Source organism: Phalacrocorax carbo, chromosome 8 (genome assembly GCF_963921805.1).
Source record: "Phalacrocorax carbo chromosome 8, bPhaCar2.1, whole genome shotgun sequence".
Classification (NCBI taxonomy): Eukaryota; Metazoa; Chordata; class Aves; order Suliformes; family Phalacrocoracidae; genus Phalacrocorax; species Phalacrocorax carbo.
Window position 1 is genome coordinate 11,126,382 of NC_087520.1, and position 20,730 is coordinate 11,147,111.

The window sequence follows — 20,730 nt, forward strand, 5'->3', positions numbered from 1 at the left end:
TCAGGCTAGACTGAGAGTGCAAGAAGCAAAGATGCCTTCTTATAGGCAAAGCTATCAGCTCACATTTCATAGTCTAAACAAAGCTGTTTGTTCCTTGATTATTTTACTACTTAAAAAAAAAAAAAAGAAAAGGTCAAGGGCCTGCTTTGAGGTTATTAAAAGTAGCTGGGAGGACTTTCATTCTTTCTCCCCTCCTTGCTACTTGACAAGATTTGGATCAATCTGTTGAAAACATAATGTGGCTCTCCACATGACTCTGAAAGAGATAACACAGACAACAATGAGGGCAAAGCCTCTGTTGTACAAATTCATGGACCACTCATGTCCTGACCTCCTGGGCCTCTACCAAGCCTCAGGCTTCCTCCAAGGCAGCCCGGGGAGGTGTTTGTGCAGTTTGCTGCCCTGGATGACGCTGTTAACACTACGGGAACTGTCCCAGAAGACTCTGCCAGTGCCTAGATCTGCCCTTTGATGTTCTTCTGCTCTCCAAGTCAAAGGGCAGTTTGGTCCAGAAAGTGGCAAAGAAAGATGAATACAACCAGTATTTCCTCAAGCAGCAAACACATGAAGCCTACTTTTCTGTAATTATGCCTCATAGCTGCTGTCCCTAGTAGCCAAGGTAGAAGCTGCTGGGATATTTGTAATGGTGCGCTCACTCTCATTTAGGTTCTCTGGTGTTTCTTAAGAGTTGAGCTCTGGTTACAGCTTTAGTATGGATTTAACATGATCTGCCTCTCTGCTATCCAGCAGCCTATTTTCACGAAAATCACAGCAACCTGATTATTTCTGAGACCTCTGCCCCCTTGTCAATTTTGATTGGAGTTGGTCCAGGAGTTCAAAAGGCTGTAACAGTTTGATCATATAATCCTGGTTTCCTTAGGAAACCAAGCTAAGGAACAAACAAACAGACGTCCTTACAGAAATACTCCCTTGACAGCTGAGGGGTTTTTTAATCAACACCTTGACTTCTATGAAGATTTGTACCTTCACTTCCCACAAAGATTGTCTTACAGACCAGCCACCAAATGTGCAGAAGTAGCTCTGGAGTGGCACCATTACAGACAGGTTTGCATTAGGGTTAGTCTGTATCCCAGTGGGAGCCATGGGAAACCAGCACAGGACCCATGCGTCCTGCCAGCATCACCCCCTATACCTAGTGCAGAAGATGACCACTCACAGAGTAATTAGCAGACATGATTAACCGGAGCAAACCTCAAGAGTTGAGCTGTTCAGTAGGTTGGGCGTGCAGAGGGAGAGGAGTTCCCCAGATGGACAATTCCCTCTGATCTGTCCGCCCAGCTGAAATCCTGCCCAGAGCTGCTGTGTTGGGTGGTGGAGGGGTACCAGCTCCATCCATGGAAGCCTGGGACTAGGGATAAGAAATAACACCTAACCACAGTCCCAGCTAGTTTCCTGCCCAGCTTGGTGGCGTTGCTTGCCCCAAGGAGTGCAGGCAGCTCGCTGAGTCACTGAGGGCCCCTGATTCAGGCGCTGGGAGCAGAGCTGGGCAAAACTCTGCAAATCACAAGCTTTGGCACATCCACCTCGGTGCAGCACGACTGCAGAGCAGGAGCGCCTCGCTTGGATTCCTCCAGGTTAGCGGGCAGCTTCTCCTCCCTCTGTTTTGTTTTCTCTTGTTGCTCTTTCCATAAGCACTGTCAGCAGATTTGCTGAAGGCACAATTTTACAACATAATCCCAGTAAAAGACAGCAGCTGCTGGTGCAGAAACCATGGACAAGAGCATGAATGGTTGGTCCGAAGTAGTATGTTTTGGTATTAATTGCAAACTCTTTTTGCACCTGCCATTATCAAAGCAATTCTTAAACAAGAAAAAAATGGAATGGCAAATATGCCAAAAGCAATTATTTTTGCACATTCAGCATTATTTGATCTCGGTCAATTACTGCTATGTTCCAAACGAGAGGCTGGAAAAAACAAATCTTTCCCCTCTCCCGTTTTAGGTGTTGGTTCTTTTTGTTTTGGTGGGTGGTTTTTTTTTTTTTTTTTAAAGAGATTGGGACTAACATTTTCACGTCATCAAAAGCGATGACTGCTGACTCCGCTTGTCAGGGTGTTTAAGCAGAAAGGACGCGTTTGAGGGGAAGGCTGACTCAGTGCTGCGGGGAGGGACACGGGGAAAAGGGGGGAGCGGCTCCTCCGCAGAGCAGGACACGGCGGTGCCCGCGGGAAAGCCCCAACACCGCACAGGGCTCCGCATTTACCGGGCTATAAATAAGCTACTAAGTGATAGGGAATGGCCTCTCGAAGGCAGCGCCCGCAGGCGGAAAGGAGAAGTCCTTTCCCCAGGCAAAGGGAACAAGATATCTCTTTTTTCCCCCTTTTCTTTCCTTTCTTCTTACTTTTTTTTCTTTTTTAACATAGCTTTTCCCGCTGCAAGAGGTGTACGTTTAATTATAAAAGGGCCTTTTTCGGTTGTAATCTGTTTCCAGTTCAATTCCTTTGCTGGATAAATCCCTTAAACGTGTTGTCATTCCTTATTTATTGATTGCAGGTATTTGGGGTTTAATTGAGCAAGTCGGTCGTGGCCCAGGGCAGGAGTGGCGCTACATGAGCAATTAAATCTGATTAGCCCGAGCCCTTTAAGCCCCAGCTGGGTGATTGATAACCGAGACCAACATTCTTCAATTGACTCGCTACATCAAAAAGGAGAAAGGCTTAGAGGAGAAACGCATGGGTCCAACATGAAAAATAGCAAAGGAGCCAAGCAGATTAGATTTGCAAAGGAGCTGAGCTAACAGCGAAGGGAGCAGGGAGAGCAGCCCTGGTCAGCTCATAAAATAAATCCGTAAGTGCCTCCTCCTTTAAAACTCAGCCAAGGCTGCACTTTTTTTTTTTTTTAAATGAATTAAAAAAAAAAAAGCTAAAGTGACCCAAGCTGGAGCGAAAATGGGCAAAAAGGCGGAGTTGGGATTTTAACACCGCTCAGCCCTCGGAGCTGAGCTCCATCTATAAAGCTGTCGTCTGTTTGTTAGTCTGTTTGTCTGCTCCGTCATTACACTTTTTACCCGGTAGTTTAAGAAAATAAACTAGCAGGGAGAACAGGAGTGAGTAACCCCCATTCATCAAGCTGATGGATGTCCCGTGTCTCCCTCTGGGGGGGCGGTGGCCCGCCGCGGGGTGCCCCTGCCGGCAGCACCCTCCTGCCCCGGCACCCGGGGGAGGGGGCACCCTCTGCGGGGCGGGAGCACTCCGGAGGGGGGGGGCAGGGGTGCTCCGAGGTTCAAGTCCCCGCTCTGGGAGAGGTCGCGGCGCTGCTCTCAGCCGCTGAGCCGGCCGATACTCCACCGAGATCAAACGAATCAGCCCTGTTAAGTCCTCGGGAGCAGCTACGGAGCGGCACCCCCCGGGGCGCACACACCCACCCCGAAGCAGCCTGGTTTGCTGCTTGCCACCAGCGAATAGAGGGCGCGAGGGGGGTGCGGGCAGCCCCCGACCCCGCCGATCCCCCGCCGCGCCCGGAGCCCCGGGATCCCGCCTGACGCGCGGAGCCGCCGCGCCCGCACCGCCCGCCTCAGCCTGAATTACAGCGAGGGCGACTTGACGGGAGAAATCAAAGGCGGGGGGGGGGGGGGGGACACACGGGGACGGGCCGCCCCCGGGGAGGGCAGCGGGGGCCCGCGGGGCAGCGCCCCGGGCCGGGAGGGCTCGGCGGGGTGCTGGGTGCCACCCCCGGCCGGGCACAGCGGGGCCGGGGAGGCTCCGAGGGCGCTCCCCTCCTGCCTGCCGACTTCTCCCTCGGATCAAAACAGCTTGAAAGCAGCAGAAATCACTGGGGAGGGGAGGAGGACGTCAGCAGGAGCTGGACTTCTAAAAACCGTTCCGCCCCATAGGCTTTAATATTAAAAACCCCCTAGGAGTCTCAGACACTGTATTAATTAGTGCAACCACCCATGAAAAGTTGGGTTTGGAACAGCATTCTTTGCCCTGTGTGAAACAGCAACCCTAATAAACAATTGTTAACTTGGCCTATTGCCTCTGGTAAATTACACAGCATTAAAAAATAATGCTTTTCATATTAGGCAGTAATTAAAGGTTGGGACAGCTTTAAAACAAGAGGGGGAGGGGGGGAATCAAAGAAAATATAAAAATGTTCTTTCAAGAGTTATGGGAGGCTAATAAAGTATGTCTGTTATAGTGCACCACTTTGCCCCCAGCTACAGCCAAACTGGAGCCACTGCAATTGCCTCTCAATAAGATAATGATATTCCTTTCTCTGCTATTAAAAGGCTCCCAGTGCAAACTTAAAATGATTTATTTAATTTAAGAAATTATGAGGTGTAACTTCAAAGCGTAAGCCGTTAGTAATGGAAAACACCAGGTTGTTTAAAATTATAATAATAATTGTTTGGAATACAGTGACATCAAAGTGCTTTCATCACCAAATAAAATATAGCACAGACCCCCAAATCCAGTGGAGTTTATTGAGTAGACATTTTTTTGGTGTGTTTTTATTATTTCCTTATCAAGAGACATTATTTTAGCAGCTCCTTTTCTCAGCTTTGATGTTTTGACAGTCTTAAATTAATTTTATTGCATTTTTTTGGCTCGGAGATGGGAGATTATTCTGACTGCTTATTTTTCATTATGACTTTTTTGTTTTCAAGAACCGGTTTGTTATTTAACACAGCACCTTGATAAGCGCAGTTGAAATGAATTGGCCATTACAGGTCATTAAAAAGCAAAGAATTCTGATTTCAAGCAATCCATTACACGTCTGGGAAAATATTCCTACTTAAAACAAACTTTGAGTTGAACGCTGGCATAATCAGTTTAATAAAACGGGTAGCGCATACTTTTAAGGAACATGTTTTTTTCTTTACGAGATTCTTGCTTATTCAAAACACAGCAATCTAAGAAATACATATACAGAACATTTGGCCAAAAAAGACCTGCCTTTACAGTAAGAATATCACAGAATGTTTTTAATTTCCTTGAACAGTGTTATAAAACATTAATCGTACATACATTGCATGAGACTTTTCCTTCCCAAGCAAAGCAGAATTATTCCAATCCCCTTTAAAAAAATGGTAGCATTTTAAAATATACTGCAATTGCAGCTTTATAGACCGGTATTTCCACTAAAACAGCAGGGACAGAATTGCTCTGGTGTTAAAAGACTGAAATATAATGGATGGAAAGATTTTTATGCCTTCCATGCAACTAGTTGGGAACTGCTGGTAGCACCCGCCAAGTGCCTCATGGATTATGGTGGGAAACACACATCGAGGGGCTAAGGGAGTCAAACCCAAACCAAAACAAAAAAGCCTGACAAGAAAAAAAGACGCCAAAGTCGTCCCCCCTCCGCGGTGACGGCCGGCACCCGAAAGCAGCCTGAACCGTGTAGCATTTCTTTCCTGGCTTTCCCGGTGCGGGGATGAGCGATGCGGTTTCCCTAAAACCCCTAATGCTTCTCACTGGAAAAATATCCCCCCTGTTCTGGAAAGGAAAATATATCGGAACACCCGCTTTGGCTTTATTTTGCGAGAGAGGCTTCCTCCGCAAAGAATGTGGGCTCTGCCGACAGTAGGTCAACTTCGAGAAATGACCCCCGGAAAATGCTTTTTTATATCTCCTTGCTGGTTACTGAGCGCAGGCACCAGAGAAGTCCAGTCACACTGCGGGAAGTGTTGAGTTTTGTTTGTGCGTGCAGAGTTTTTTTGTCCCGTTTAATTTATTTTTTTTTTTAACTAAAGCGGTAGACGTCAGTCTGCGGGGATAAGAAACCGGGGATAAATAGAGGGGGGGAAATATACTTTGGAGAAAGCAAAATTATTACTTCCCTATCTGAACAGCCCTGGGTCGGTGGGAGCTGGATCCACCGCAGCTGCTCCCCGGACTTTCTGGTTCCTTGCGCGGAAGCTGCGCGCAGGCGGGGGGCGAGTGCGCGGCTTGGAGCCTCCTTCCGCAGTCCCGGAGGCGGCACCGGGGAGGGGGCGCTTGCTGGGTGGGTAGGTCCCCCTCTGTGGGCTCCCCTCCTCCTGCCGCACGTGTCCAGCACTCACCCCCAAAAAATGCCGCAAAGCGCCGGGTGCGCGCAAATCGAGCATTCGGGTGCCTGTGGCATTTGTGCGGCGAGATGCACAGACGCTACGTGGAAATCTGCCGTGCGCAGCTCACCCCTACAGAGCTGTAAGTGCGCGCACACACGCGCGCACTCCTATGGGGTATGAGTGCGTGTAAATCGCCGATGCGGGGGTGCCCGCGCCGAGGAGCCCACACAGGGGCTGGGAGCCGTTGCGGGATGCCGTTGCGGGACTCCGTTTGCCACCCAGATCTGCCTGGTCTGGGGCGTAGCTGCGCCCCCTGGGCCCGGGACCCGCGCAGCAGGTGTCCGCCCCCGCGCAGAGCCCCGGCGGCGCGGAGCCTCCCCCGCCGCCCGGAGCCGGTGCCGACGGCCGGTGCCATGCCCGAGGGTGCGGCCCTTGAGGCCGGCGAGGGGCCGGGGTCCTCCCAGGCGCCGCCGCCGCCCCGCCGAGCTGGGTGCCCGCCGCCCCCGGCCTCGCAGCCGGGCTCCCGGCGGAGATCAAACCCCCGCGCCGTCGGGCTCACAGGCGCGCCGCAGCCCGCGAGTTTTTCTCCTTCCCCATAAAATGCAGGAATTCCGGGGTTTGACAAGGCAACGTGACAACATGAAATGCAGGGTCCGAGCGCCCGTGGCTTTAGGTAATGAACGCTTGGCCGTAGCGAGTCAGAAAGCCCATTCCTAACTGTTTATGTCAACAAATCCATACCTTGTGAATTAAGGTCCCGGGAGAGCTGGGCTGTGCCCGGCTGGCCTGAGCCGCCGTTCAGCAAGTCGGGATTTTAAGGATCGGGATAATTTATCGCGTTGTTTTTAATGTTTATTATTTATTGCTCTAATTATTTTTCACTTTCTATTGGAAATTTAAAATATATAGATGTACCTGGAACAGATGCCAACTCCTTTCAGTCTCACTCAACTTCTAATCATCGCATCTGCTTTGTGTCAGAAAATACTTTGGGAACAATTTAACTTTGCATTAAAATAACTAATTAAAGCCACACCTCCACAGCCTCTTGCGAAAGCGGAGGAGGAATTTCAGTAAGTGCATCGCTTTTAATGGCAGCATTCTGATTTCCCTGCCTTGCTGTAATTTATTCAGTTACAGATCTGCCTGCGGGGCAGCTCCCATTAGGCCGACGATGAAGTCTCATGAGTAAAGCTTGACACCTCCCTCCTAATAAAATATAATACTCAATTAACTCGGCCTTTCTGAAGGCTTTAATTGGAACAAGTTAATGATGGGCGCAGGGTGAATTGTCATGCCATCCGCAAGCTCGGGGAAGGTGTCACGGATCCGTCCTGCCTTTCCCATAGCAGAGGTTGTACCCGAGATTTGGAAGCTTTTCCTTCAACACCCTTGTGTTCTGCAATAAATCTGTATCCATTTAAGGATCTATCATAACACACACAAAGCTCCTGCGCTCAAAGAATTTCCAGCGAAAAGATTTAGCTGTAATCCCTGACACAGCTGATTTATACTGAAGGTTGAAAAATACCGCTGGTTTATTTATAACCGGCCCAGCACAGCTAAGAAAGCACTCGGGACAATTGGACGGAGAAGGACGGGGCGAGGGGGGCTTCACCCTGCCCTGGAGTTAGGGGGATTTTTTTCTTCAGAGAGAGGGAGCACGAGAAAGAAGCGGCTGTCTCCGGTTTTTATGCGGCAGTAAATGCTAATTTGAAAAGTCTGCATGGAGATTAAATTCCCCCAGCTTTGTTCCCTACAGTTGCGAAGCGGGAAGGTTAACAGGGGTTTTTTTGGAGTCGGGAGGAGGGGTAAGCAGGGCCGGATCCGCCAAGCCCTGAGCTCTCCGAGCCCCTACGCCAGCCCTCAGCCCACTCCTCGCAGCCGGGTCGGGAGGTGTTTTCACTCCCCTGCCACGTTCGTGCTCCCGCGGCCCGGCCCGGCAGGGTGCTGAGCGCCGCTCTCCCGGCCCGCTCGGGAGGGCTGGGGGGCGGCGCCCCCCGCCTCTGCCCGCCGGGGAGCGCTGCCGAGGGGGTGCCCAGCGGCGGGTGCGGGGGGAGCGCTCCGCCCTGGGGGCCGCCAGGCTGGGACGAGCGCCGGAGCCGGGGAAACCGCTGCTCCACGCACCGCAGCGTGGCCGAGTTAAACCGCCCGGCAGTTTGAACAGAGGCAAATACACCTCTTTCTCCAACTGGGATCCCAGAGGTCGCTCCTCATCCGAACCAGCCTCCTACAACAAAACGTACTTTGGGCCAGCGTAGGTCTCCTGCATGACATGGTAAACTACCTCCCGGGCACCCTCTTATCCGAGCAAACCCTAGCCCGCTCTGGCCAGAAAGGCCCGGGGTGGTGGTCCAGCATCTGCTCTCCGGGCAGGGCATGGGCGCATCCCTTGGGCCAGGCTGCCCCGAAAACTGTGGGACGGGCTGGCAGCAGCACCTGGGAGCCCTGAAATGCAACTGTACTGAAGTACCGCAGGGTCCCCGCCAGGTCTTACCTGTACAAAACTACCCCGACCTACTACGGGGTCGAGACTAGTCTCCCACTAAAGCATGGATTTGAGGTCAGTGGGAAGGCGAGTCGGAGGGAGAGTCCTGAGCAAAAGAGAAGGGCACGCGAGCTAAGAAAAGTGATGGAAACATCACCAGAGTACGATGTTGTAAAGAACAGAGGCGCCTAAAAGCAGTTGTTAAAAACAAGGAAACCTCATAAAAGGTTTGGCTTTCGACTTTGAATTGTTGACTTGCAATTCACCTTCATGTGCTGCAAATTTGGCTTTAATTCAAATTCAGAAAGGGGAAATAATCATAAAGGCAACCCAAACATTCCTTTGAACTTGACCCAGCGGTACAAAACACACACGGAGAGAAGTTACCTTTAAAGAACTCAAAACACTCACAGACCCACACGCGATTAAACATGTTTTTTCTTTTTTAATTTAATTTGAAATAAGAGATAAGAAATAATAAATCTTCAATAAAATATATAAAATTGTACAAGGCATCCCTTTCAAAGGGACTTTCCTATAATGGAAGAAGATTGGGGGTGAGGGGAAGGGAGAGGGGAAGTTCATCTATAGTGGGTCCCAGGTGGCAACAGTGCCTGGGTCAAAACAAACCAAAACCAGCGAGAACTCGTGGCTTTTTTTTCTTTTTAACGTTTTTTCTGCTTTTTTTGTGTGTGTGTGTGTGTCTGTCTTTCTTTCTTTCTTCCACAACAACATGCTAAGAAAATAAATCCAGGAGAAGCTCTGCCTTCAGTGCTGCACAGCCTTTGGAGTAATTTTCTCACAAAGTTTAGCAAGAATAATACACAAAATACAATAGTTATAAGGAGAAGCCTGGGGAAGATATTGCCAGCGCTTGGGGAGCTCCCACAGGGACAGACAGGTTACGCAGTCTCTTGGCACCCCACCGTCCTACTAGTAGGGTTGGTTGTTTGTGATACCTGGATCTCTCTTAAGAAGGGCTTGAAGCATGAGTCACTCACATTGGCATCCTTTGCAAGGGAAGGAGAGGAAGACTCTGGGGGTTCTTCTATTTAATAGACTGTTGCAAATACTAATAAAAAGCCCCAAACATCTCCCAGAAGTGTTCAACAATCCTTTGCTCACCACCACTGTGGAAACAACCCACATCTTCTTTCCCCAGAAAGCTTCCTTCCCTTTCTCCTGGTTTTCAAACAGCAGCGCAGAGCCAAGATTACCTGGCAATAGCCAAAAATTTCTAAGCATGCCAATAGGAAGAGATAAAGACCAGACTGCCTAACAACCCTGCCTTGCACTTTACATCCCCTCACAGTGCTTAAGGAACGCTGAAGCTATTTATACAGGTAAAGGCATTACAGGAGCCAATAGTGGATAAGGCTGTTGGCCTTCGTTTAGGGGCCCTGATGCTCATCTTGTTGCAAGGATCTGTCGAGGTTTGGATGCAAAAATTTTCCCTACCCCCAGAAATGCAGGAACTTGCTGGCTTCGAACTTCACTCAGACTCTACTGGGTCTAGTTTCTATTTACACGGTGTCTCTAGCTAAGGGCTCCGCATTCTTTAAAAAAAAAACAAAAACCCAACAACAACAACAAAAAACCCAAACAACAAAACCTTGATTATACCTTTTTATTTCCCTCCCCCCTGTCCCCATATTAAGCGATGACACTTGAAAGTGTGGGTTTAGAGCATGAACCCCTCTTACTTTAAACACATGTTGGGCCCCATCAGGGAGGCATCGGGAACTCTCTGCCTCCATAAGATGAGATTGCTTTTTCACCAGTTCCTTTTTATTCTAGTTTTATGTGCACTGTATAAAAAACCCTACATTTGCTCAGATGTTTTTGCTTTTTTTGTTTGTTTTTGCATATTTTTTTTTCTTTGAGGATCAGGCTCAGCGCTCAGAGCACTCTCAGAAGACACCCAACCGTAGCATACAGGATGCCTTGCTTTGCTAACGCAAACTCCCGTACACTCAGGATGGCAGATAGAAGCGTGCAGAAAGAACGGCCAGTACTGGTTGGGGTACTGCCTTCTCGGGGTTGGACATGATCCACCAGGAAGTCTGTCTCGCTGTCACTTTGTCTTTCTGATCTTAGGATAAGTGGTACATGCTATATCCAACGGGAGTAGCATAGAGTCCAACAGGCGGGATAGGAAGCACAGGTCTGTGAAAAGGGTAGGATGTTCCATACAGTGAGGCAGCCTGGATGGGAGAGTTGATGGGGAAAGGGAGGCTGAACCCCGATGGCAACATGGGCTTTGCTGCCATTTTGAGCTTCTCTAGCTCAGCCTCCTGAAGTCTCTTGGCCTTGGCCCTCCGATTCTGGAACCAGATTTTGACCTGGGTCTCTGTGAGGTTGAGGGAGCTGGAGAATTCGGCTCTCTCGGCGATGGACAGATACTGCTTCTGGCGGAACTTGCGCTCCAGAGCCAGCAGCTGGGAAGTGGTGAATGGGGTTCGGGGCTTCCTATTCGTCTTGTGCTTCCTCAGGGTACAGGCAGTGGGGCTCAGGTGTCCTGCAAGGAAGGGAAAGGCTGGTTATCACAAAAGCAGGGAGACCTGGGTGCTCTGGAAAGATGTGCTGCGGTTGAGGGCTGGGGTGGGAAGAGCAGCAGGTGTATCTGAAGGGAGAGTCCCACCAGGTGATACCCTCAGAGAGGGTATTCTTTTAAAAGTGGCTCTGGAAATCCCTTTCTGGCCAAAGTTATGTTCACAGGACTTCAGCAGATGTCCCGGGAAGTAAAATTTTTGCTTGGTGGTTTCAAAAGGACAGCTTGTAGGCAAACAGGGCACAGAGGATTCACAGATACACACACACAGCAGATCGCTTTAGGAGTCACATCACATGGGTCTAGAGCACACAGAACAGCTGTCTTGGTAGCTGCAGAACTGGAGGGTTAACTCCAACAAAGCACAAGACAAACATGCACGCAAAAGCAGGAGATTCACAAAAGGACAGTGGTGCAACAGACAAGCCCAACCCAGCCCCGCTCCAGGATTTCTCCACCAAGAGCAACAAGGCAACCCTATCGTTTTTTCCGGCAGCTGAAGAAGTGAGTCTAATAATTTTTGTGGTTTTGATAACTGGGCATTTTTCTCGCTATTTTTTCTCCTCTTGTAATCAAGAGCAAGTTCTACCTTTGCTTAACAACTTTTCAAGAAATATCTTCTGTTTTTTCAACAAGTGTCAAATAAAAAAAAACAAACAGAAGAAAGCAGTGCATTTTTCATTCTACGTTTAGCTTTTGTGACATTTGCCGATTAAGAAAAAGAAAACAAAACCAAACCAACACAAAATTGTAGCATCTGTAGCCAATACTAGTCAGGAAATCGACCACCTTTTTTGCTTGCCTTATAACCCCAACCAGGTTAGGCGTGTGTCCGGGGTGGCACATTGCTGACTTGTCTCCAGATTCATTTCGCATTTCACTAATAATTTTGCAATCTAACGAATAATTAAAAAGCGTGTGGCTGACTTGAAAAGCTTAGCAATTCGGCTGTGTTTCGGATCACTCCCGGGGTATACAGCAAGCCACCCTGGCTCCCCAGCTTGACACAGAAAATGACACACAGTCTGCTCTTAAGAGGCTGCTAAATTTTATACATGCTGTAGTGACTGGTTCAAACCCTTGTCAGTGTTTGCACGTCGTGTTTTCTGAACCCCTTTCACTTTCCTCTTTTATTTTTAAAAATAAATTAGACTACGAGGCTGATTAAGTGAAAGTCATGCAATTAAAAAAAAATCCCACGAGGAGAGTGTCCAAAAGTTCAGAAAGGGGAGGGAGAAAACAGCTACAGCAGAAAAAGTTAATTTTCTCATCTTACTCTTCTTCTAGATACTGAACATGAAAAATAAAGTCCTCTTAGACGACAACTTGTCAATACCGTCTTATGATCACACGGGGACATTTTAATAATTAACGTGCTCACTGTGACATTTGGTTCACTCCTAAAACTACACTAGATTAAAGCTACACTAAATCGACACTGAATTCACTACAGGTCACCCCTTTCTTCCACTCTTTCTTTTTAAACGCAAGCTATTCCTTTCCTCAGAGTGAAGCTCTCCAAAAACCCAGCTAACCGGGGGCTTCTTCCAGGAGGGATGGGGTTACAAGGGCGACCGTCGCTCCGGGGATCGCTCCCCGTCCCAGCGCCTTCCCCGGCTCTCGGGTTCGCCCGACCCGTCCCGACTTCTGCTGCGCACGGGGGAAACAGCAAAAACATGCTTTAACATTAAACCCCGGACAAATATTTCCCCTGGAACACACCCAAACGTTCACGGGCTTCTTCCCTCACCATCCCCCAAGTGACTGCCAAACTCTGATAAGAAGCAGGGACCGTCGCCACCGCAGACCCTGTAATTGCGTTTATCCCGTGCCACTCCTCAAGCACCCGCTGCAGCGATTTGTTTTGCTGTTTTTTTTTCTGTTTATCCTCCGTTTTCTGGCCCATGTCGGACAAAAATAATCACTTGGAGATGGTTCCAGCTCTGTGTTGCCCAAAATCTAACTTCTACAGCACTTTCCCCAGCATATCCCACCCGTAATATTAGTAATAATAATAATAATAGTAATAAATCGTGGAGCTACTGCTGATGTCAAAACCCTCCAAGGACAGACGGGCCCTTGTGGGAGAACCGGTCGTCGCCTCTTGCCGTCACGCCAGCTCCGAGCGGGCCGAGAGCCAGGGAAGGGGGAAATCAGGAAGATGATCGAGGCCGAAGGACTTTCCCTTCCCTGATCATCATTTTTTGCCCCAAATCACGCTGAAATCACCGGACCTGAACTCCCTAGCTATTGAAGTCCTTTACAAAACTATTTTGCAGATCTCACGGACCGTCGATTTTAATAGAGAAAGAGGAGGAATTTCGAAGAAGAAAAAAAATGCACCAGGAGAAGGTTAGGCCTTGTCTAAGTCTGGGGTTTAGGGCAATGTTAGACGAGGGGATCTGGGTAGGAGCACACGCTTCTTTTCACGCTTTTCCAGCCTACTTGCGGGTACACAAAAATCGCACACGGGAGCTGCGCAGGGAATGACACGGGCGGGCTGCTTTCTTCCCGGGATGTTGGAAATCAAATTAATTCGGAGTTATTGCAAAGGAAGCGGCTGAGAGCCGAATCGAAATGATTGGCCCCAAAACTCGAGGAGCTGTAAGAGCACTAAACTTCCTTCTTGCAATATTAAAGAAGCAAAACCTGCGACTGTCCAGCTCAATAGTTCGCGCCTGTGAAGTCATTAACTTAAATAAAGCAGAGGATTTAATTTACATCGGGCAGTCAGGGATGCATGGAGGAGAGTGGCTCGATCTGCCGGTACAGGTGTATAGCCGCCAAGGCTCCTGGCGATGGGAAGGCAGAAACGCTCTCACCGCCGCCTTTCGTTTCGTTTTTCCCCTTTTCCTGAAGGAACTTTTGGGGCTTTTTATATTTTTAAAAGCAATTGATATTTTTTTTTTTAAAAGGGATGTCACCGAACGCGAGCTGCAATTCAGCGCAGACACGGGAGCGCGGCTCGAACAGCAAAAGGGTTTAAGAAGTGACCTGTCACCTCCGGACGCGGCGCGTCCCTAAGGCGGAGGGGACGGGGTCGGCGGGGAGCGCAGGGGCTGAGGTCAGGCCCCGCTCGGAAGCTGCGACAGGCTGCGTGACCGAGGGAGAGAGAAGCACACACCGCGCCCGGAGAGGCGGCAGAAAGCGCGTAGGGCTGGAAGGGACAATTCCCGGGAATTTCCGAGCGAGGAGATTGCTTTGCAAAGCTTGGTGTGAGGGGGAAGGAAACGGGGAGCAGTTCTAGTTCTCGTTGCAACGGGATGAGAGAAATGGACGAAGTGGCAGCTGCTGAACCGTGTGTCGGGAAAGGGAGCTGGTCCGCGGTAGCTCCCGGCCTTTCGATGGTTTTAAAAGCGTTATATATTTATATACGTACGTACAATCACATATATAAATACATAACTGTATAAATATAGAAAGATAACATATATGCAAAACATGTAACGTGCACATAAAACCCGCACACACGTAGATATAAATACATATATAAAATAGACGTATGTATATACCTAGCGTGGTCCTGTGCATCGGGGCGCCCGGGGGGCAGCGCAGCCCGGGGCCGAGCGGAGCCCTCCCTCCCTCCCTCCCTCCCTCCCGCCGCCCCTTCCCCGGGCACTCACTTGGCGGAGGGGAATATCTCCCGGCCTCTTGGATCCAGGACGTGCCGTCCTCCGAGTTCTCCGATTTGACCGAAGCGGTGTCGAAGGTTTTTGTAAGCGCCCCGGGGGGGCTGTGCGCGTCCCGGGAACCGTGGCCCGGCAGCAGCAGGTTCCTGGAGGTGCCCACGGCCGCCCCGTCGGCGCTGCCCCCCGCCGCGGCCGGCGGCAGCTCTTTGGGGGGTTTCTTGTCGGACATGAGGGCTTCCACGCTGAACGGCAAGCTGGACACCTTGACTTTGTGGTGCTCCTCGGCGCCGGCCGCCGGGCCCTCCTCGTCGGAGGAGAAAACCTCCTTCGCCTTGGAAGGAGAAGCCATCGCGGGTGCGGAGGGAGGCTGGAGCGGGGCCGCCCGGGGAGCTGCGCTGCGCCTCTGCCCGGCCCTGCGCGGGGACTGCGGGAGTGAGGCGCTGCGGGGCCGCCCCCCTTTTTCCCCCTCTGGGGGCTCCCGGCGCTTTCCTCCTTGGGGAAGCCGAGTAAACGCCCCGCGGGCCAATCAGAGCCCGCGCTGGGGCCTGACGTCGCGGGGTGACTCATGCCATTGGCTCGGGAGCGGGAGGGCGGGTAGAAACCCTTCTTTTTTTTTTTTTTTTTCCCGGGGCTTATTTTGTTTGGGGTGTTCCCCCTCCCCCCGTCCCCTCCGAAATGAATTAGGAGTTAATGACACGGGCAGCCAGCGGAGCCGTGCTATTAAGGAGCCGTCCAGGGCTATAATCATACCAAAGCAAGGGGAAAAAAAAAAAAAAAAAGCCGCCGGGGTAATTAAGGCTGATGATTAGGCGAAGAGGAAACTTCAGAAGATCGCGGCTCTGCCTCCTCTCGCCGCCGGCCCGGCTCCTCCCGGCCCCCCCGGCCCCCTCCCCCCCCGCCGCCCCGTCGGGTACCGGCGCGGCCCCCTCCCCGCCGGCCCTCCCGGCCCCGGCTGTGCCCGGCCCGGTCCCCTAGAAACGAGGCGCTTTTCCAGGGGGTTGCGGGGTGCGGGACCCTCGCTCAGCGAACGGCACCCCCCGCGGAGAAATTCGGGCGCCTCTTCCACGCCGCTCATTTTTTATCCGAAAAGGCGGTTTTTGTTTGCGTTTCCTCGGCATCAGGACCCAAGTCGGGCAAAACCACTCTGTAGAGGCTAGATCTGTAATTATTATTTTTTTTTCCAGCGTCAATTACACACGTGATGAATAGATGAACTTTAATAAATTAGGGGCACGCAGACCTCAATTAAGAGGCATATCAAACCAGTACTCTGAAAGCGTTTCTCTCACTTTTCGACTTCCTACTAGTGGTATGAATAAAGAGTATCCTTTAAAAAGTGTTTCTAATTACTGCGCGGATAAAAGCAAATACATATTGTTCTTTTCATAATTATTTTAATCTTACACCAGGCGCTACTTCATGCTGTGCCCGCAACTTTCTCTGTTTTTTTTTTTTTTTTTTTTTAACGTCCAGGAAATGCAGAGTCTGGGAGTCGTTTCGGTGTTATTTATAACTGAGGCTCTAAAACCCAAAATACTCTGGGAAGGCGTCAGTGCCTCTGCCCAGGTCTGGGGGCTGTGCGGTGCAGCCCCTCGCCCCATGCCCTGACTTCAGGGGCGGCTCAGATGGAGCTGTGGGCTCTGTCCTGGGCAGCTGCAGGGCTCTGCTCACTGTGCCGTTTTGGTGATATCCCTTTCACAAAACGTGCAGGATTTCACTAGCCCTTGTGCTCGATTTGGAGTCCTGACTTTCCTGCCAGCCCCTGTAGCAGTCTTGGAAGTCCCCAGTCCTGCTAATGCAAATCATGACTTCCCACTCCCTCCGCAGCATGGGTGATTATACCTTTTCCTAGAGGGCAGTTCGGGATCTGATTCTGGGAGAGGAACTGGTCTGGTAAGGATTTTCTTCAGGCTGTGCTCCTTTGCCCAGGCCAAGCTGGAGAGCATCTCGAGGATGGCATCCTGAGTGTGCTGTGCTGGGCCCAGGGGTCCCCAGACCCCTTACAGCCCTGGTCATCCAACACCACCCCGGTCAGCCAACAAGTATCCGAGCCACCCCAGCCCTGATAGCATCTCACCTAGTGCCACTTATGGCAAATTGGGACCGGGGCATGAGATTGCGCTGTGGGAAGGTATGTGGGAGGACATGTACCAGAAGCCGTGTTACAAAACCCCACTCATTCATCAGTGGGGTTGATAGTAGGGTTTGCACACTCATTACTTATTGCTAGCAGTGTTACTGCAGCCCTCGATGGGTTAAGGATTAAAGCCAGGCCAGATCTGCAAAGAAAGGTGATGTCTTTCACTGCCTCAGCGCAACTAACCTGACTAAGGCAGACTGCAACGTTTCGGGCAACACAGCCCTGACTCGGGGTTTTCTCCAGTGGTGAAAATAATAGTTGATTCCACAAACTGATGCCTCTCCAGCTTCTCTTGCTGGAATTCATCACTTCTCTTTGGCCAGACAGCTCATATCTTTGCTGGGAGACACTCACAGAGAGATGCAGGACTGCAGTCAGACATCCCCGACCTTGCACATTCTCCTGCTGCAGTGGGGTTGAGTTTGTCCCTCTTCTTCCCCCCCTCTCCTCCCCCCCCTTTCCTTTCCCTTCTCCATGCTTCCTGCACCGTGACAAGTAAATGAGAATTGATGGACATGCAGGAACAATGCATGTGTGTCAAGAACAATGCACCGCCCGTGGCAAGCCATTGTGGGGCTGCTGAAAATGCTACAGATACGTTATACCCTGCTCCCAAAGTCAATGCCCGCTGGAAGGGCGCCTGGGGAAGGAGAGCTCGCAGGAGGGCAGGTCATGGTGACACCGATCACGTCCCTTGGGTGCAGATCCTCTCCCTGACTGCCTGGCTGCGGCCCGGGTGTGCAGGGTCACATGCCATCCCTGTGGGTTTGGGGAGGCTTCTCTGCGCTGTCATCCTTTGGGAGGCTGGAGGAAGGAGGGGGACCAAGGGATAAGCTCCTCTCGGCATTGTGAAGGACGGAGCAGAAGTTGGCTCACCCAGCCCGGTTTGGCTGGCTTTTGGGTGCCACAGGGGCCTCTGGGATAGCAAAGCATGGCGGGGTTTGGTCATGTCGTCTGCCCTCTTCAATGCTGGTCCATCACAAGATTGGAGAATTTTCTGTCTAAAGCCTGGACTTGGAGGTTTCTCTCCTCCCCCACTCCTCCCCTCCTTCATCGCCCTTCTATCAGCTAAACATAGGAAAATGAAGCCCCACACGGCACTGAATGCCGGGGCAGAAACCTCTCCGAGACGGAGTTTGGAGAAATTTAGGGGAATTAAGGCTTTGCCCTTACCCGGGATCTCAGAGCAGCCACCCAGCCTCAGACCAGCAGGGAATTCTCCCGGCCCGGAGAACCGACGTGAGTCCCGGGCCTTTCCCCTGTGCCGGGCTCCCCCCTCGTGTCCCCGGTGAGACCCCGCTCCTGGGAAGGGCAGCCCCGGGGGCTCGGGCGTCGGGGCTGGCTGGGAGCCCCCCAGCTGTCGGGGCGGCCCCTCCCTGGGGCTGTTTCCCAGCCCCACGCCCGTGTGCTCCCCGAGTCCAAGCCGCCGCCTGGAGCACGACCGCATCCCAAGGATGCCCAGAAAGCCCCTAACCCCGCCTTGCCCCTCTGCCTCCCCCCCCCCGCCTGCGGCAGCATCAGCCCCCGTGAGCGGACCGGGCTCCGGGCGCCCCGGTCCTGGGGCTCTCAGCTGGAGTGGGACGGGAGGCAGTGAGCGCAGGGGGAGGAGAGATATTGCAGACAAACTGAGGCTGTTTTGCAGGCGCCAGGAGCGGGGAGATGAAAGGGAAGCTCCTGGGGGAAGTGGCTGTGCAGTTTGACCGGCTCCAGCAGCAGTAGTAGCGACGGCCTGTCCCGGCCAGCTCCGCCTCCCGCCTCCCTCTCTCCCCCGTAGGGCTCCGGGCTGCCCCTCGGCCCACCCCCGCCTCCCCCTCTACCCCCTCGGGGTCCGGGCTGCCCCTCGGCCCACCCCCGCCTCGCCTTCCCTGTCCTGGGGGCGGAGGGAGGCGACGGGCAGGAGCTGCCACAGCATCCCCGCTGCCGTGCCCGTCGGGCCGGGGGCAGCATCCCCACCACGAAATGCCACAGCATAGTTAGTCTGTGATAGCTGGTGCCGATGACTTGGTGTCCCATCGGTGTAAATCAGGAGGGAAACCATTCTGGTTACCACACGAATGATGCTCTGTATCCCCGGACCACGCAAAGCACCAGCCCGTGTCCTTCACAGATTACCTGCGGGGACAAAACGCCCGCGGGCGGTGGGGAACGCGTTTGTTCTCCGGGAAGGACAACCCCACAAGCATTTCCCCCTCCTTTTGTCATCGATCTGGTTAATACGCCGTTTTCTAAAGAGAGGCGATTTTTTAACGAGCCGCCGTGAGGGTAACCTGTGGAAGTCCTTTAAGAAAGGAAGAGAAGGCTCCAGATTTGAGTAGAAAGAAAGGCAGGAAAATGGATCAGAGCGAGCATCAGGTTTAAGCCGTACCTCGAAATGAGGCGTGTTCCGAGGTAATATGTGATGGGAGAGACTTTTCGCCCTGCTCCAGATGAGACCTGGAGCCAAGAGAAAGGCGTTGTAATAATAGATATTATGCATTTATCTCCAGACGCTAGAAAGGAATTAAAACGAGGTGAACATCAGAGCTTCCGAGGGATCAGGTCTGGTTACCGACGCTTCGATCTAGATCCTCCCCTTGAGCCTTTTGGGCTCTGTTTCTGAAGCCGTTTTTGGCTGCGAGCTACTGAGCCAGCTCCCGGGCGGCTTGTAGGGGGAACCCTTCCCCGGAGCATCCTCCGGCCACCCCGGGGACACACACACACACACACACACACACGTCCCGGGGTGCCGGCAGGCTGCGGCCGGCGGCGGGGGCCGGGGGGCTCTGCCAGCCCGGTGCGCCGGGAAGGTGGGCGCGATGAAGCCACATTGCACTATATTCGCTGCGGGAAACGGGCAGTAAGTGCAATCACGCGTTATAATTGTCCTCTGTGTCACCCGACAATGGCTCCTACTTATCGCACCGGTGTCATCCACTCGTTAAGACAGCGAGTGTACAATGAACCGTGATTATTGCATAATGCGAACGCCTCCTTTCCCACCCGCCGAGGGTTGTTCTCTCCCTCTCTCTACGCAGGTATTTCATTTACGATCAGATATTTATTCTGTTTGGCGAGAGGTAGGGGATAGTTGCGAGATATCAGATGTCTTTCCGCTCAAAGCACTTAACAGTTTTGCCCTTAAGGACTGAAAACGATTTCTTTTTTTTTTTTTCTGAGGTAATAACTTTTTAAATAAACACATGGCAAAGCTTCGGGGGAGGGAAGGGCTGTTAGAGAGGTTATATTTACATGCAGAAAACTCGCGATCAAGAGGATCGACTGAGACTTGGGTTTCGGAGGCGATGCGCGGCCCCTGCCTGCTACGAGGGCGGGATTCCGGGGGTGCCAGTTGCTGTGTGCAGTGACGGGGCTCCCTCAGGAGACCCCGGAGACCAGGGCCGGACCCGGCTTCCCTCGAAGCTGGTGAAGCCGGCGCTGCTTCCCGAGGGCGCAGGATTGGGCCCCAAGGAGAGAAACCCCGGGCACCTGCTGGCGCCGTGCCGCTCCGAGCCGGGACCCTCCCAGCCCTCCCGGGGCACCCCGAATCCACCATCGAAAAAATAGCGTGGGCAAAATATTTTTGCGTTTGGCCCCAGCCAAGTGCAGGGACGGGCCGGTCCGAAGCCCCCGCCCTGTCGGGGTCAGCGGCGCCCCGGGGGCACAAACTCCCCGCGACTGCGAGGATCTTTCTTTTCTTCTTCTTTTTTTTTTTTTTTTTCTTTAGGTGGGAGAGAAAGGGGAAAAAATTACGATCTATGACCTCAAAACTTCCCCCCTCCCCGGACTCTGTCTTTCCGTTTGCAAACGGTTTCCATCGAAGTTGCTGCAGTGAATTTTAATTATCGCACACACCTTTCTGCTTGTCTGGGTTATGAATGCATCAACATGATTCACGCCAGCGCGGAAAATAATGTGTGGATAGTTATAAACT

General features: G+C 51.8%; 1 protein-coding gene across 1 annotated transcript; it reads right to left on the bottom strand.

Annotated features, from left to right (window-relative positions):
• Positions 1-9,199: 9,199 nt before the first annotated feature.
• MSX2 (msh homeobox 2) lies at positions 9,200-15,376 on the bottom strand. The gene is made up of 2 exons (XM_064458696.1): positions 14,675-15,376; positions 9,200-11,018 (listed from the first exon to the last, which is right to left on the bottom strand). Exons 1-2 carry the CDS (start codon positions 15,027-15,029, stop codon positions 10,594-10,596), a joined length of 780 nt encoding a protein of 259 aa, XP_064314766.1. The 5' UTR covers positions 15,030-15,376; the 3' UTR covers positions 9,200-10,593.
• Positions 15,377-20,730: the final 5,354 nt, after the last annotated feature.